This window comes from Ranitomeya variabilis, chromosome 1 (genome assembly GCF_051348905.1).
Source record: "Ranitomeya variabilis isolate aRanVar5 chromosome 1, aRanVar5.hap1, whole genome shotgun sequence".
Taxonomy (NCBI): Eukaryota; Metazoa; Chordata; class Amphibia; order Anura; family Dendrobatidae; genus Ranitomeya; species Ranitomeya variabilis.
In genome coordinates this window covers 96042685-96054593 of record NC_135232.1, presented here as the reverse complement: position 1 = coordinate 96054593, position 11909 = coordinate 96042685, and the positions used below count along the sequence as shown (strand labels likewise).

Here is an 11909-nt window from a genome sequence, read left to right as displayed (position 1 = left end):
GCTTTCGGTGAGACCCCCCTTCCATAATCTAAAAAAAGAGCACTTATTTCCTGCATGATCAATGAAATCAGATAGGACAGGTAGCTCCATTACCGGGCTAACCACATGCGCCACGTTGCGTCACCATTTGCCAAATCATTTACACATAGCAAAGCCAACGTACAAATCACCCAGCCTGACTCTACACGAGTGGTTCTTCAATTCAGAAAAATATATTAAAAAACAAAAGTGTGATACCAGGTGTGACGAGAAAGGCTGACACATACAGAAGAGACGGCTCTGCCATTCACCTGCGCATCGCTACAGTTGAGGCTCTTTTTTTTTTTGTTTTTTCCTTCTCCTATCGAATAGGTTTTAGTAATACACGTTATCCAAAAATAGACCTACGTTCTGTACAAAAACGGCACAGGTTTGTTCTTGTAAGCGAGGCTTAGCAAACGATCAGATGGAGAGGCATCTGAACCCGACTTTCATCCGCAGTGGTTTATGACCCTCGTATTCTACAGTTCATCTCTGTATAAATTGTATATATTTTTATCAAAATCCAAGTGCATGTTCAGATTTGTTTTGTTTTTTTTCCTCTCTCTCTCTCTATGTTGCTTCTTTTTTTTTTTTTACGTATATACATAGAAAAATAGTTTTGATTCTAATTAGTCTCTTGACACATTGCTGGCTTTCCGTTCAGTTTTGTGTTTCTCTACACGGCCCCGTCCCGTAGAACAATCAGCTCGACTGCACTCTGAAACTTCTTCAGCAGCAGCACTGCTTGTCCATGATCAACGTTCAGGAAATTGTAGCCATTTGCCTAAAGAAAGAAAGAAATTTAAGTATTTAATAGCTTGTGAGGGCAGTCAGAGGACCAAACGGAGAAAAAGCCGTATATGTAAAAACTACGAAGAAGACTGAATAATAAGTGCGAGTTCTCCCATAGCCTAGATCACACAAGCGATTTTCATACTATTTTTTTGAGCTGAAGTCAGCTGGCAGTGAATATTCATTTCTCTTATAGCTAGCACAGTTACAGCCGCAGCCTGCATACCTTCCCTGCGTGCCCTCGCTGCATATCCTTTCGGCAGAGCGATCAGGTGTCCCCCGCTCATTAAGGTGATGAATATTCACCCCTCTCCCCTCCCATAGGCGGGGAGTGAATATTCATTACTTTAATGAGCGGGGACACGTGGTCTCTTTGCCGGAAGAGCTGCTGGCGCCGGAGCGAGATGCAGCGAGGGCGCGCAATAAAGGTAAGTAGGATGTGCTTTGTTTTGTTTTTTATAGTAACCATGCATACAAGGATATGGGATTAGGAGCCATGCATACAGGGATAGGGGATAAGAAGACATGAATACAAAGATGGAGAGCCATGCCTACAAGGAAGGGGAAGGGGAGCCATGCATACCAGGATGGGGTGAGGGAACAATGCATACCCGGCTTATACTCGAGTCAATAAGTTTTCCCAGTTTTTCATGGTAAAATTAGGTGCCTCGGCTTATACTTGGGTCGACTTATACTCAAGCATATATGGTATTTAATTGCTGTATGGTATATGCTCATTTTTGTTTTTTTCATGGAATGTGGCTGCGACACGTAGCGAAGTTTAGCCGCATAATCTGTGTCGAGGCCAAAGTCACCGTGTAGTCCCAGCCTTGGGGAGCTCTATTTTCCAGCAACACAAAAACCTACATGTCCTTGCCACTAACCAGAAGAAAAGGTGCATTAAATAAAGGGAGAGAAAGAAGATGAATGGATTTATGGTAGATGTGATAGAGACAAATAATTAATGGAAAGGAAGAGGGCAGTGTGACGGGTGACAGATTCATGTATAATTACCTGTATAATTTTGTCCCCAGGCTGCAACAATTTGGATGCTGGTCCTTCAGGCTGTACTCTCGTCACATATATGCCCTGGTGAAATAATAAGATGGTTATTTCATTTTTCATTACAGAACTGAAAAAAAATGGAATTACGAATTTAATGGGTATTTTCACGTTTCAACACTATCCCTTATTTGTGGGACAGCGGATCTTCCCGATCGCTGGGTATCCAACCACTGGCACTCCCATGTGAATGATGCACTGTTAATCATGCACACTGCTGGTCCATTCATTTTTATTGGTGTGCCTTTGACCAGCCAAGTCCAACACTCTGCAATCTCCAGTGGTCCCATTAAAAATTCATGCATGATAGACCAATCACACTCGGGATTGGTGAGAGTCCCCGAGGTTGGACTCCCAGTGGTCAGGACATTCTCCCCTATCCCACGGATAAGGGGTAACTTCCAAACTTCCCTTTCAGGAAAAATGCACATGGGCCTTTTAAGCCTTATATAGAGGTGCAATACAGCACCGTACCAGCCTATGGGCCTCTACGCCACCTTACTATGCTTCCAATCTCAAACTTGGGATGGTAAATCAGACAAAGTGTTATAAACGGATTTCAAACTAAAGAAAATAGTTTCTAGGGAGAAAATATTTTCATAACACGGTGCCATGTAGGGCTATCCTTTAGCTGTACCATCACAGGAGTAGCATATTACTCCATCCCACGGCAGGGAATCCGTGCACCGCCACACAGGATTAGTCCATGCGGCTCGGACTATGGCTTTGCCCATGCAGCTCGGACTATGGCTTTGTCCATGCGGCTCGGGCTATGGCTTTGTCCATGCGGCTCAGACTATGGCTTTGTCCATGCGGCTCAGACTATGGCTTTGTCTATGCGGCTCGGGCTATGGCTTTGTCCATGCGGCTCGGGCTATGGCTTTGTCCATGCGGCTCGGGCTATGGCTTTGTCCATGCGGCTCGGGCTATGGCTTTGTCCATGCGGCTCGGACTACGGCTTTGTCCATTGCTCTCACCAAAAAAACAGGAATACTTACATCATCACCCGGTCTGAAGGGGTTTCCTCTACCACCAACTCCTCCTGATATGCTGAAACCGAGCTCAGGATCCTTCACCAGACGTACCCTGATCTTGAATTAAAAAGATAAAAAGGTCAAGTAATTCAGGTCACCGATACATAACATGCAGTAAATGATATCCATTGCTCCATGGATGTGGATCACAGATAGCCATATAGGTATTTAGTCCAACTAGTGACTTCAGAAGTCACATGTAGTCTATAGAGCTGACTCTACGGGCACGGTCACATGACTGTATAAGAAAAAAAAATTGTCCAATTTTCATCTATAAAAGTAGGAGATTCATTTTGTCACTTGTCTCATATTCGACTGCAGTTTGTATACACTCAGTTTTTGTACTTGGCAGCTATAAATCTCTTAGCAAACATGGGATACACCATTTACAAGAGCTCACCACCTCCTCCTCTCTTCAGTTACCTCTCCTATACAAGTCCATTAATCAAAGTCAGTCTATTACTGCCTATGCAACTTTAGCTGCTGAAAAGAACAATGAGACGAATATTAGGCCTGGTGGCCACTGTGAAAATAATATGGGGAGAAAAAAAAATTAAAAAAAAAAAACAAGCATTTATTTTCTACATTCCCTTTAATGATTTATTTCTAAACAATTACTAAAAGTTTAGAGGAAGTCCGACAATATGAGGAGATGATAGACAATGCTTCTTATTCCCGTCAAGAACGATGACTGATAAGTCTTGGAAGCAGTTAGAAGAAATACCACCGCATGTAAAAGATCACTTTTTTATACCTAAATAATTATTTAGCTGTATAAGAAAAGTCAACCACAATTTAGAAAATGAGAGGTCTTGACATTTGGTTGGAAAGCAGCCTTACCACAGCAGGCTGGAGATGGTGAGGATGCAGCTGGCTGTAGTTGCTCTGAGACCTCGGGGGCTGGCTCATCTGCCCATTGCTCAAAAGCATCTGGAAGTCAATTGTACAAATTAGATCAACATTAGAGCAACATGTGAATCAATCAGGTAACAGGTGAACAACTGATAACCTATCCCTAGTATTTGATCGGTAAGGGTCTGACATCCGGCACACTCTCTGATCAGCAGATATCTACTCCGGCCCTGGCTGCTTCTCCCCACCCAGTCCCAGTGAATGAAAGGTCTCTCCCAGTGTGCATCTATAGAGCGAAACCTGGCAGCGGGTGAGGAGACATCATCAGGGACATGATTGCCCAAATAGCCTCCCGTGTGACTTTTAAAGTATATTTTTCTCTAGAATGCCACAGCGTTTCAGAGTCTAACATACAAATCTGAAGTCACACAGCCAAAGTCTGATACATGCTGCAATAGATCGGGCAGCATGTATTAGGTGTCAGATTCCCTTTAAACGATTCATGAAAGCTATTCGGTCCCCTAGAGCCAGTGACTGACTGCAGCGGTCACATGTCCATGTCAGGACATCATCACTGGAGCAGGAGTAACTTGAAGCTTGTGTGTCCCAATGCAACATCTCCACCAAGGCACAGATAACATTAATAGTGTTGTTTTTTGATAAGGGCCAAAAGGACCTTTCAAGGGCGACTTTAACCCCTGCACCCACTATAGTTGTGCCCCAGAGTACAAAGAAAGGCAGTGGGCTCTGGAAGTGTAAGAATCAATGAGGTGAGTATGACTTATTTTGTTATTTTATTACCGTGTACTTGACTTTGAAAAATTTCTAGTCTGGACAGGTTGTAAGATCAGGCCTACCTTCTTTCCACTGTCAGATGCACCATCCTTGTGGACCAATGTTGCGTAGTTTTGCTGTCCAGGTCCAAATACATCATCTTGGGCAGGTTCCCCGGTGCTCCCAGAAGTCGGGTGCTATCAGCAAATGGCAGAGCAAATATTTCGGTTATAACACTGCATCCAACCACTTCCAATAATGTATTACAACCATCCCCGCGAGCGGCACAAGGTTCAGTACGCATAATGATACAGGCGACACGGTCATTGAATATTTAAACCCGATTAGTAGGAAGACATGAATTAAACATCTAGAAATTAATGCAATTATATCCAATCCATTGACAAGATTTAATACAGCTCAGTGCGGAAAATCAAGGTACTCTCATTAGAAAAAGCCAAACTCAGCATTATAATGATCTGATTAGTTATGGGGTAAAAAGGTATAATGGCCGGGATCAGGATGTTTACACGGAAGCAGAGTCTAGTGTCTGAGCATATCATTAAAAGGACAAGCCCTTCCTTCCAAAATCCTAGCTTGTCCTCTTCTTAAAACGTTTTTAATAAGGTATTATGGAATTGTTTCGACAACTGTCTCCGAAAGCATGATCACTACTGATGGCAACGATTGTTGTGCCGACATAGAAATCAGCCACTCGTAAGGAGGCCATACACAGACGAATGTCGGCCCACCCTGCCAATATCAATGAGTTCGGCAGTCACTATATTGTGTATGTGGGCGCCAGGCAACTGATCATTGGGAGATGATGTCGATAGGGCATATCTGATTTTGAACTTTCGATCGCTTTGTTCTCCCAGCGATAAGGAGTCGGCAAAGATGTCTATCGGTGGCTTTCCCATGGAGAACGCAGGAGTGCCAAGCTAAGCAAATGCTCCTGCGTTTGGTAGAAATGGCCATGATAATTGCTGGCCTAACAAAGTATCATATGGCCAACAGCCATCGAAAGTGTATGGCCGGTTTTAGACTTAATATGTGGCAGAAAGGCATAGTTGCCTTCTTTAATCTGATGCTGCCACTACACAGCCATAGACTACAATCGGTGGCTTGACAGCGTCTCTCCTGATGGAATGTCCATTTTGCCATCAGTGTGTCATCCATTTTTTCTTACAATGTAAAAAAAAAAAAAAAACAGACGGATGACACCCACGTGCTCCTGTCTGTTATTTTTTTCATGAGCTCGGATTAAAAAAAATAAAAAATAAATAAAAAAATAAAAAAATTGATCCATTCCATTTTATTTGCAGACACTCGGCCCATAGAGGGTACATGAAAAATGGCTGCCTCAAGAAGGCCTCATTTTGGTAATACCCACATGTTGGCAGCTGAACATTGAGCAAAAGTGCCAAGTTCACTCATGCACGCGTGTTCACATCCAAAATATGAGAACATTTTACATCAAATAAAAAAAAAAATTGCAGACATGAAAATGCTGAACATAATACAAGCAAGCAGATAAGAGAAAGCTTGAACTAGTGAGGTGTTAGTGAGGAATGTCTGGAATTAGGGAGGATTATAAGGATTACTTGTGACACAGTGAAGAATGGATCTGTCATTTTGACAAGAATAATAGTTTTGCATGCATTTGTGAATATTCCATCAATGTCTTAAAAGGCTGGTATATAAAAGATAGGTGATAACTAGAGATAGGCGAATCCCAACAATAAAATTCGGGGTCTATACCGAACACTTAGTGTTCGGGCATGGACCCTGAATATGGACTTCTCCAAGAAGTCTGTGTTACTGCATGTATCCGGCATCCCGAACAACGGGTGTTTCCCACGCTGTCATCTGCGTTTCTGATCGGCGGTAAGATTATTACCACCGGTCAATAGAGCTCCGGTTCCCATGTCAGATGACAGCAAGAGCCAGCAGACAGGCATTGGCCTGAGAGAGAGTAATACTCCCATCAGCCTACACCTGCTGTCCCTAATAACAGCAAGAGCAGGCGCCGCTGATGGGAGTACTCATTAGCCGGCGCCTGAGCTATAAAAAAATAAATAAAAGACATGGGGTCTGTTCTATTTTTGATAACCAGTGCAGGCAAAATAGGGATTTTTGTGTTACTCACCGTAAAATCCTTTTCTCCGAGACGCTCATTGGTGGACACAGGACTGTGGGTGTATGCTTCTGCCGCCAGGAGGCTGACACTAAGTAAACGTGAAAAAACGTTAGCTCCTCCTCCCTCGTATACACCCTGACACTGGCTGCTGGAGACTCCAGTTCGGTGCAAAAGCAGTAGGATAAAAACACGAGAGATAATATAACAGCATAAATACAGAAAAAACTAGAAAAGAAAAGGTCATACTGACTGACAAAATCCGATATTACCAGGGAGGGAGCGGTGTCCCCCAATGAGCGTCTCGGAGAAAAGGATTTTACGGTGAGTAACACAAAAATCCCTATTTCTCCTTCGCCTCATTGGGGGACACAGGACTGTGGGATGTCCTAAAGCAGTCTGGGTGGGGAATTAACTCACCAGTAATAATCATCCAGATAACGGATTGTCTATAAGTGCGCCACTGTCGCTTGAAGAATCCTTCTCCCCAGACTTGCATCTGCAGAGATCTGGGAGTGGACATTATAATGTTTGACAAAAGTATGCAGACTAGACCAGGTCGCAGCTTTGCAAACCTGTTCTGCTGAGGCCTGGTGTCGAATGGCCCAGGAAGCCCCCACTGCTCTAGTGGAATGAGCCTTGATCCCAGCCGGAACCGTCACGCCCTTGGCACGATAGGCTTCCTGAATGGCCGCACGTATCCACCTGGGCAGGGTGGATTTTGAGGCCGCGCAACCTTTCCTGCGACCTTCCGGAAGGACAAACAGAGCATCCGTCTGGCGGAAAGGAGCCGTTCGAGAAATGTATCTCCTAAGTGCTCTCACCAGATCCAACGTATGGAGAGCTTTTTCTACACGGTGCGTAGGTGCCGGACAAAAAGAGGGAAGAACTATATCCTCATTAATATGAAATGAGGAAACAACCTTCGGCAAAAAAGAAGGTGCTGGTCTGAGCACTACCTTATCCTGATGAAAACGCAGAAAAGGAGTACGACAGGAAAGGGCTGCCAGCTCTGACACCCGCCTTATGGAAGTGATGGCCACTAAAAACACGACCTTCCAAGAAAGGAAAGTCAAGGAAATATCTTGAAGAGGCTCAAAAGGAGCTTCCTGCAATGCCCTTAAGACCAAATTAAGGTCCCAAGCTTCCAAGGGAGTTTTGTAAGGAGGGACCTTATGAGCGACTCCCTGGAAAAAAGTCCTAACCTGACGGTTAGTAGCAATCCTGCACTGAAAAAGGACTGATAAGGCCGAGATCTGCATTCTGAGGGTACTTGGAGCAAGCCCAGAATCCAGGCCTGCTTGAAGAAAGCCTAGAATGTTTGGGATGGAAAAACGCAGAGGAGGCAGTCCGCGCCCTCTACACCATGAAAGGAAAACTTTCCAAGTGTGATAATAAATTCTGGCTGAAACAGTTTTACGCGCACTGATCATGGTATCAGCTACCTCTTGGGAGAACCCTGCCTGAGTTAAAACCCAAGATTCAACGGCCATGCCGTCAAACGTAGGACCCCTGAGTTCTGGTGGTAAATCGGCCCTTGAGAAAGAAGATCCGGACGATCGGGGAGCCGCCATGGAACCCCGGAGAGGAGCTGTACTAGGTTCGCATACCAGGTCCGTCGTGGCCAATCCGGGGTGATCAGAATAACAGATACTCTTTCTAACTTGATTTTCTTGATTACCCTTGGGAGAAGCGCCAGAGGAGGGAAAAGATAAGAGAGATGGAACAGGTTCCAAGTCAGAACTAGCGCATCCACAGCGATTGCCCTTGGGTCTCGGTACCGGGAGACAAATCTGGGTACTTTGGCATTCACTCTGGACGCCATTAGATCCACGTCCGGGGTCCCCCATAGACGGCATATCTGCTGAAATACCTCGGGATGGAGAGACCATTCCCCGGACGCCAGACCCTGACAGCTTAGGAAATCTGCCGCCCAATTTTCTACTCCTGGAATGTGGACTGCTGAAATTACAGAGTGATTTTTCTCGGCCCAGAAGAGTATTTGTTTTACCTCCCGCATGGCTGCCTTGCTGCGGGTGCCCCCCTGGTGATTTATGTAGGCCACTGCTGTGGCGTTGTCTGATTGAATTCGTACAGGGCGACCCGCCAGGAGATGGTGGAAATGCTGCAACGCTAGTCGAACCGCCTGAATCTCCATGAGATTGATGGGGAGATTTGATTCCCGAAGAGACCAGCGCCCTTGAGCTGTGTGGTGAAAAAACACTGCTCCCCAACCCAGGAGACTGGCATCTGTTGTGACCACCAGCCAATTGGTTGGGGGAAAGGGCTTCCCCCTGAGTAAGGATGGGCTGTACAACCACCATGAGAGAGCCTGTCTGACCTGGGGAGACAAGCGAAAACTGCGGTTGAGGGAGAGGATTCCTGTTCCATACTGCTAGGATTGCCTGTTGGAGAGGACGAAAATGAAGCTGCGCGAATGGTACTGCCTCTATAGTTGCAACCATCTTCCCTAACACCCTCATGCAGGACCGAATCGTATGAGGGTACGGTTGCTGAAGATTCCTCACTTCCCGCCGAAGGGCTAGGACCTTGTCCTGGGGAAGGATTGATAGGGCCTGAGAGGTGTCAAAAATCATACGTAGAAATGATATCTTCCAAGACGGTTGTAGGGATGACTTCCTTAAATTTACTAGCCAACCCAGGCGAGCCAGGGTGTCTAGAACAATGCTGACATTTTCCTTGCAAGCTTGAAAGGTAGGCCCCTTGATCAGAAGATCGTCCAGATATGGCATGACTACTATGCCTCGGGAGTGCAGAATGGACACTAAAGTAGACATGACTTTCGTGAACACCCTTGGGGCGGAGGCCAGTCCGAAGGGTAACGCCGTGAACTGGAAGTGTAGGTTGTTCAGTGCGAACCTTAGAAACCTTTGATGAGGAGGAAAAATGGGGATATGTAGGTAAGCATCCTGAATATCTATTGAGGCCAAGAACTCTTCCTTTTCCATTGAAGCAATCACTGACCGCAGAGACTCCATCCGAAAATGGTGAACGCGAACAAACTTGTTTAGGCATTTTAGATCCAGGATAGGTCTTACTGTTCCGTCCTTTTTGGGGACCACAAAAAGGTTGGAATAGAACCCTTGAAACCTTTCCTCCCTTGGGACAGGAGAAATGACTCCGCTGAGATGAAGGGATTCTACAGAACTGTACAGGTTTCGTCGGAGGGACTCGGACCTGGGAAGACGTGATGGGAAGAACCGTAGAAGAGGCTGACGGACCAGCTCTATCTTGTAACCTGAAGATACGAGCTCTTTTACCCACCGGTCGTGGATTACCTGAATCCAGACCTGGTGAAACAAAAGTAGACGTCCGCCTACTCTTTTGGAGGCACTCTGAGGAGGCCTCCAGTCATTTGGCTGAAAACCTTTGAGTCCTAGATCCTCTGGATCTAGTCGACTAGAAACGCATTCTTCCCCCCTGGTTGGCCGTATAAGAAACCCGAGCATCTCGGTCCTGATTGGGTCGACCTTGCGCCGCAGTGCCCGATGCTGGGGCCCATCTAGTATTGCGAAAGGATCTGAAACGGGCTTGAAGTTGGAAACGAAAAGGCTGCCCAATCCTCTGCTGAGGAAGAAACTTACTCTTCCCTCCTGTGGAGTCAGAAATAAGCTGATCCAGCTTCTCTCCGAATAGGCGATCCCACTGATACGGAAGAGTTGTAAGAGATTTTTTTAGAGGTAGAGTCTGCCCGCCATGTCCTTAATCAGAGAGCCCTTCTAATAGCAATGGCGTTAGCAGCAGCCGAAGACATTTCTGCCAACTCTGCAGACAACTCACGTTCGTTCCTGAAGAGCCTTTGTTAAAGACTCTGACCAGGACATCATAGCTTTCGCAACCCAAGTTGCCGCAAATGAAGGAAAAAGTGCCGAACTTGAAGCCTCAAAAACTGAACGAGCCAAGCTATCTATAAGACGATCCGTAGGATCCTTAATCGCCGAGCCACTAGGGAGAAATAGCAATGTGTTAGAGGCTAAACGGGACACCGGAGGGTCCACGGAAGGATTTTCTGCCCATTTACTACAAAGTTCAGCAGCAAAGGGGTACCTAATCTTCAAAGCTTTTTGCCCCGAAAAACGCTTGTCCGGATGTTCCCGGTTACGCCGAATCAGGTCCTCAAACTCAGGGTGAGAGGAAAAAACTCTATGGGCTCGATTAGTTCATTTAAATGCTACCCTATGATCTGAGGATGAGGCAGTTTCGTCCTCTATCCCCAGGGACTGATTGACAGCCTCAATCAGACTATCTATCGACTCCCGAAAACCAGGAGACTCAAAATTAAGGGACTCCTCTGAGTCATAGTCTGTCTCAACTTCCCCGCTCTCTGCTGGGGAAGGAGAACGCGACACGGAACTCCAGGGTGCAGAAGCACCTGAGAGCCTGGGCGACTCTGTGCGAATCCGCTTTCCACGTGTCTGTCTGGTGCGGGCACGGCCCCTGCAGGCCGAAGGCTCTCGAGACCCCGAGGCCCTATCCGAGACAGGAGGACTGCTGGCCCTGACTGCTGTCGTCTGAAAGGATTTGATTGCTTCAGTAAGAGACGCCATGGATTGTGATAAAGATGCAACCCATTCAGGCGGATCAGCCCCAGCCACTGCTTGAGGGGCAGGGACGGGAGAGATAGCTGGGGAGCTGGCAGGGGGGGGGCTCCTGGGCGCGTTCCGAGTCACAGGCCTCGCAGAGACTGTTGCTCTGGGCACACGGAAATGGGGCACGACAAGTTACACAACCGGTAAATAGGACCATGTGAGCCTTAACCCTTCTAGACATAGTGCAAGCTATACCCAGGGCCTGAGACCGGGAAAAGAAAAATGCTACTACCTGCTGGAGGGAGAAGCACTTACCCCAGTCCTGTGTCCCTACCAAAAACGGTGACCAAACTCAAGATGCGGAGCCAAATGAGCCGTCTTTAACTTGTGCAGGCCTCAGGGGGCGGGACCACCCTGATGCGGTGCGGCCTGTAGTAGGCCTGAAGCCGGGGACTCAATTTTTCCCTGGGAGAGGGAAGGGAAAGCGAAACCGGAAGTAGACATGCCGGAGGGGGAGGGGCCTCACAGCGCGGTTTTGCTGGGAGAAATGCCGGGTCTAAGCGACCCGGAAGTACTCTGATGGAGGCCAGGCCGGAGCCTGAAGCCTCAGGAAGACCATGATGCCGGCGCACGGAATCACTGGAGCGCCGCTGTACCGAAGCGGCGCCGGTGACACCGCATAGTAAC

The 11909-nt window shown here is 46.7% G+C and overlaps 1 protein-coding gene across 9 annotated transcripts in view; it reads right to left on the bottom strand.

Annotated features, from left to right (window-relative positions):
• Positions 1 to 600: 600 nt before the first annotated feature.
• The window catches only part of ERBIN (erbb2 interacting protein), a 222141-nt gene continuing 210832 nt past the window's right edge, over positions 601 to 11909 (bottom strand). For all 9 annotated transcript variants that reach the window (XM_077286396.1, XM_077286353.1, XM_077286379.1 and 6 more), the window contains 5 exons: positions 4619 to 4732; positions 3750 to 3839; positions 2874 to 2966; positions 1828 to 1902; positions 601 to 805 (listed from right to left, as the gene is read on the bottom strand). In XM_077286396.1, the coding sequence (XP_077142511.1) occupies positions 698 to 805; positions 1828 to 1902; positions 2874 to 2966; positions 3750 to 3839; positions 4619 to 4732 (480 nt within the window). In that variant the 3' untranslated portion in view covers positions 601 to 697. The remainder of the gene's footprint in view (positions 806 to 1827; positions 1903 to 2873; positions 2967 to 3749; positions 3840 to 4618; positions 4733 to 11909) is intronic.